The following is a 6000-nucleotide window of genomic DNA, read 5'->3' as shown; positions in this document are numbered from 1 at the left end:
GCGCAGCCGGACTTCGGGGCCTCTCGGCCACAGCCTCACCCACCGAAGTCTCGCTCAGTCGATTGACATCAAGAGGTACGCTCGCTGTCCCAGCCCTCGGAGTGACGAGCTGAGAACCCATCCACGGGGATCTTTTTTGGGTTGGGTTGTGACCTTTTTCCCCCCTCTCTTCAGTCCGCTCCCAAACAAACACAAAGCCTTGTCTATTAGCGTAAGTAGCAAATAGTTTTTAGCTGCCGTAGGATTTCCGGAATCTTTTCTTGCCTTTACATTTCTTTCGCTATTAGGAACATACTACACCTTTTAGTTAAAAGGTTGAAGGAGGTGCTGACGATTTTTTTGGGAGTGCTGGTGACTGTTACTTATTTAGAGCTTTAAAATACTTAAAGATTAGCTTCCATTATTTTATGCCGCAAGAGCATTATCTACGGAATAGTTTGAGCAAGTGTCATTTTACAAGTTAGAACCCGGCATGGAAATGTAAAGACTTGTTGACATCAATATAACCAGTTTGGTGTAGAGTCGAGTAGAAGCCAGGCGTTTTAGCTTTCCCTTGTTCTTGTTTTTTTTGTTCAGCTGTTCTTGTTCTTTTAAACCTTAAACCGGAGAGATATTGTTCACATATTTACATACACACCTGTCTACTTTGTTGTCTAATTGCTAGAAGGCAAGCTTGCCACTTACCTAATCTTGCATAATTTTTCCCAACACAAGTAGTTAATTTACAGGACTTATCATATTTATTGTCAGCACTACTTATTTGGGAATCCTCTGTTTTGTGACACCTCTCAAACTGATCTCCATGACGTAGTCCTGTATTTAACATACATGCATCAGGTAGTATCAAAATGCTTTACTCCAGGCTGCACATTAAGTGCCAGGGTTTCTGTTAGTCCCTCTCCTAATCTGCAAACGGAGAGTACTTAAATAAAAATCTTTGCTGATGGGCTCTCCCTCACCCCCCTTCCTCCTCCTCTTCTCCTCCTCCTCTTTCTCCTGCTGCTGCTGCTTGTTTTAAAATACACATTTATCATCGTATCTACTTTTATGTGTATGTTCTAACGGGTATATCCTTAAATACATTCACATTGTCATGCAGTCATCACCACCATCCATTCCCATAATCCTTTGTCATCTTGTAAATCTGAAGCCCTGTATCTATTAAATAGTACCCCCCCACCCTTCTCCTCTGCCCCTGGCAAGCACCGTTATACTCGCTGTCTTTATGATTTTAACCACCCTAAGTACCTTGTAGAGGTGCAGTTATACAGTATTTGCCTTTTTGTGACCAGCTTATCTTAGCATTATGTCTTCAAGGTTCACTCGGGTTGTAATAGATGGCAGAATTTCTTTTTAAAGCTCAGTGATGTTTCATTGTATGTATAGGCCACATTTTGGGAAAGCCATTTGCCAGTCCATGGACACTGGGGTTGCTTCCATGTGTTAGTCATGGTGAATAAGGTGCTGTGAACATGGGTGTGCAAATGTCTCTTCAAGACCCTGCTTTCAGTTCTTTTGGTTATATACCCAGAAGTAGAGTTTCTGGATCATTTGGTAATTCTGTTTTCAATTTTTTGAGGACATTCCATTCTGTTTTCCACATTGGCTGTGCCAATTTACATTTCTGCCTGTAGTGTACCAGCGTACCAATTTCTCCAGTGCTCGCCAACACCTGTTTTTGTGTTAGTCGCCATCCTAATGGGTGTGATATGGTTATCTCATTGCAGTTTTGATTCACATTTCGCTAATGATGAGTGATGTTGAGCATTCATATATCTTCTTGGACATGCACTTTTTACATCTTTTACGTCACTTGGCACCTTTGGCCTGATATAGGGTTATCTGTGTATTCTTTCTAGACTAAGGAAATGGGAACTGGGTCTTATTTTTGAAATCCATTGTATCTGTCAGAGGGCCTGGCACATAACGGGCACTCAGTAAATATTTGTTGCATCGTGATTGTAAGCTCCTTGAAGCTGCTTGGGAGGGGATTGTGGAGGAGGGGATTGTGGTTTATTCTAATGTATTCCTCTGGGAAGTTACTTTCACGATGAAAGTTTCTCATATTTAAAAAAAATTTTTTTTAATGTTTATTTTTGAGAGACAGAACGTGAACAGGGCAGGGGTGGTGGGGGTGGGGGTGGGGAGGCATGGAATCTGAAGCAAGATCCAGGCTCTGAGCTGTCAGCAAGAACCCGACACGGGGCTCGGACCCACAAACCAGGAGATCATGACCTGAGCCGAAGTCAGACGCTTAACTGACTGAACCATCCAGGCGCCCCTAAGTTTCTCATATTTTTTCAAGTCTGTTTAAAGTCTGTGTAATCTAATTTTTTTTACAGTGTAACATAATTTTGGAAACTGATACATGAAATATGGCTGGAAGTCAGACGAATGCCTAAAAAAAGAGCTTAGGTTCTTCACCGACTTTCTTTTTTAAAACGACTCGCTGCCACAATGTCCGTGTATACCGCACGTAATAGAAACAACAGCGGACTCCTTGGTGTACTTTCTTCCCCAAAGACTTCCTCGCTGAATGTCCTCACCCAGAGTAGCAGACTGAAGTTGCATTTGACATCGGATAGGACAGAATGTGAAAACGATGATCCATTATTGACATCAGCAAGGAAAATCAGAGACATAAACAGTACTTATGTTATTTCTGCCTGTAAAAAAACAGGAGATGTGCCCCTGACCCCTAACCCTGTAGGAAGGTTGGCCCTTCAGAGAAGAGTCACGAGGAACAAAGAATCATCTTTGCTTGGCAGCGAGTGGGGAGACTCGGCTGAAAACACTGCAGAAACACGTCTTACGTTGCAGCGGCGTGCTAAAGCAGACTCCGTGCAAAAGCGCACAACAGCTCAAACAGATTGTGGGGAAAAGTGGAAAACAACACAGAAGGTGGGAAGTGCGGCAGAAACCGATCATGCTTCGCTGGAAGATAGTGCAAACGTAACGAGTGTAAATAAAGATGAAACCTCTTGTGTTGCATCGGTTGTACCTTTAGCGGAGGACCCAAAAGACATTGAGATGGCGGTAGATGAAAAACACAAAGAAACATGTTTGGCCCTCGCTGGGGCAAATGAAAAGGTTGCACCTAAGTCCTTAAGTAATAGAGCACCCACTGGTTCCCAGGGACAGACTGAAGTAGTTCCGTCGGGACACTTGGCAACCAGACCTCTTCAGAGCAAGGTGAGCATCAAAGTGCCCGGGAGCTTACCTCACAGGAGTATTGGGAAGGACACTGCAAAATCTTCAAATAAATTTGAAAGCTTAGAAAAAACGAGAACACCTACAAAATATATGGCAGGACACCGACTGACACCGAAGTGTGGCGCGCCACAGCTGCCAAGCCCGGCTGCGTCATCACTACTGAGAAAGAGGATGCCTAGCCTGCAGGCTACACCAAAGCGAGAAAGTTCTCTTCCTGCAAATAAAAGGGCCAGGTCACGAGAAAACACGCTCCTTCCTGAAGAGGACACCGCAGGTCGGAACCTCTCTGCAGAAACAGACCCCTTAAAGGTGGAGAACAGTCAAGTCACAGTGGCAGTACGGGTGAGGCCTTTCAGCAAGAGGTATGTTACACCTTTCAACGTCTGAGGCCGAGCTAGTGACACGTACTGTGTCTAATTCCTCTCTGGTTTTGGAAAGTGCGTGTATTTATGTATCTTCAAACGTGTCGGCAGCATTTCTACATAGAGAGAACTTTTAGGTTTAGTTGTAGTATCCTGATGATTTTTGATGATTGGCTGTAAAATTAAAACAGTGAAGTCACTGGATTTTGTAAATGTAAATTTCTTTTGCTATACTGCTTTTAAAAAGCCGGAATGACCTAAGTCTCTAATACGGTCTGCTTTCAAATCTGCAAGGTATGGTGGGCTCTTCTGTTTCTCTTAAAAAGAGTGCTTGTTAGCTCACTTATTCCCTTAGAGGTAGTTCCAAAACTCCAGTGTAGAATCATCCCCATCATCATCTTGATCTATAGTAGTTATAAATGCAGTGATTTATTAGATTTGATTTTGACAACAACAACAAAAAATTCTCGCTCCAAAGTGATTTGTGAATGATATGGTCACAGATTACAGGTAGGGTTGAAAAACATGGACATGAATGTGTCATCTGATTATTTTTGAATGTTTAATGGGGTGACCGTGAAAAGCCTCAGTTAGCAGTTTTTGACTTGTATATCTAAGCAAGCCATGAGAGGATATGGTGGCCACTGCAATGGGAAGGAGCCTCCGGTTTGAACCTAAAGGGTCAGTAGTTTGCGGCAAGTTACATGGTGCTTTAAAGCCTGTTAGTGAAAATGTGGGGTTCCTGATAAGTGAGAGAACTGAGGGTGAGGCTGGGGAAACCTAAAAGGCCTCTAGAATCTTGATAGGAGGAGAGGCGACAGAAGGAACACAGCCAGGAGGCACAAACCCCACGATGGAGAACTACCCTGTAGAGAACTTAGTAAGGGACCGAGTGCCGATTCCAGACTCATCGCACAAGCCCTGTGAACTGTGTTTACAGCCCAGGTGCAGGGACATTTATCAAATGGATGAGGCAGGTGGTTTCCAGGATGAATTCTGATCAAAGCAGAGTTGGGACAAAAAAGGATATCTGGGGCCAGACAAGGACTGATAACGTTTTTCTGCAGAAGTGGAGTACGTGAAAGATTTCTGTGTGAGTCTGGAATGGAAGAAGGATGGACATGAAGATCCGTATTTAGAGAGAGAATCTAACAGAGGAGAGACCTTTGTATTAGCAGTAACAGTTGCTACTCACCAAAAGAGATTATGATTGAAATTATACTTGCCTGAGTTTGTTGCAATTATAGGTCAGCTTTGTATAGATCTGCACCTACAAAATTTATTTACGTTAAAAGGTTTCCAGATTTGCACCGAAGAGTATAGGTATAGTAGGTGGGATGGGAGATGGGAGAGCCCAAGAGAAAAAGGAAAAAGGCGGAAAATCCTGTAAATGAAGGGTAATTTCTCAGACAGCAGATCTGGAACTCCATTCGTCCCTTACGTGGTGGGAGCTGGAGGTACAGGACATATGTTTTGGAAACCCGCTAGAATTATGTTAGCTGGTTTACACTGGCCACAGAAAACTAAAGAATCATCTTGCCCTAAGGAATGTCCTATTTAATTGGTTTTGAGGTTCTTATTATATTCTATGGGAAAAATGCTCAAAATAATTACAGTAACAATATTTTTTTTGTGCCTCTTTTTAAAGAGAGAAAGTTGAAAAGGCATCCCAAGTGGTCTTCCTGAATGGGGAAGAAATAGCAGTGGAACATCCTGACATGAAACAAGTTTATAATTTTATTTATGATGTCGCATTCTGGTCTTTTGACGAATCCCATCCAAAGTACGCCAGCCAGACGACTGTTTATGAGACCCTGGCAGCACCGCTCCTGGACCGAGCCTTCGAAGGCTACAACACCTGTCTCTTTGCTTATGGTCAGACTGGCTCTGGAAAGTCTTATACGTATGTTTTATTCCAGTACAATTATTGAGAAACGTTTCAGCCTTGGGTGAGAAGCAGCTTGGTTTGATAGAAACAGTGTAGTTTTAAAACCACACAGAAGTAGGCTCACGTCTCATCCATTTTATATACTGGTTCTGCAGACTGGGGCAAGTTACTTAACTTCAGCTTATGCACAAGATACTGTTTGCCTTGTTAAGTGTTGATGGCCCATTTGACTGTACATTATATTTCTTGTGTCAGCCAAAGCCCTGAGAGAAGTTATTTTGTAAGTATTCTCGTGAGAATTAAAAGTAAGTCACCTGATAAATGGAATAGTATATCTGTCCTCGAAGGAGACTCGGAATTTTAGCAGTAGCTAATGTTTACTGAGTTCCTAACTATATTCCAGGAGCTATAATAAAAGCTCTGTTTATACTTTCTCACAACAACCCTCTCAATTAGATAGTTCCTATTTTTTCCCATTTTAAAGAAGGGAAATTGAGGTTTACTAGGGTAAAGTATCTTGTGTAAGGTCACAGAGTT

The 6000-nt window shown here is 42.5% G+C and overlaps 1 protein-coding gene across 1 annotated transcript in view; it reads left to right on the top strand.

The window, feature by feature from the left end:
• The window catches only part of KIF14 (kinesin family member 14), a 52271-nt gene continuing 46271 nt past the window's right edge, over nt 1-6000 (top strand). The window contains exons 1-3 of the mRNA XM_029933137.1: nt 1-75; nt 2343-3575; nt 5224-5478. Coding sequence (XP_029788997.1) covers nt 2458-3575; nt 5224-5478 — 1373 coding nt within the window. The 5' untranslated portion in view covers nt 1-75; nt 2343-2457. The remainder of the gene's footprint in view (nt 76-2342; nt 3576-5223; nt 5479-6000) is intronic.

This window comes from Suricata suricatta, chromosome 3, assembly GCF_006229205.1.
Source record: "Suricata suricatta isolate VVHF042 chromosome 3, meerkat_22Aug2017_6uvM2_HiC, whole genome shotgun sequence".
NCBI classification, from domain to species: domain Eukaryota; kingdom Metazoa; phylum Chordata; class Mammalia; order Carnivora; family Herpestidae; genus Suricata; species Suricata suricatta.
This window is presented reverse-complemented; position numbering and strand designations above follow the sequence as displayed.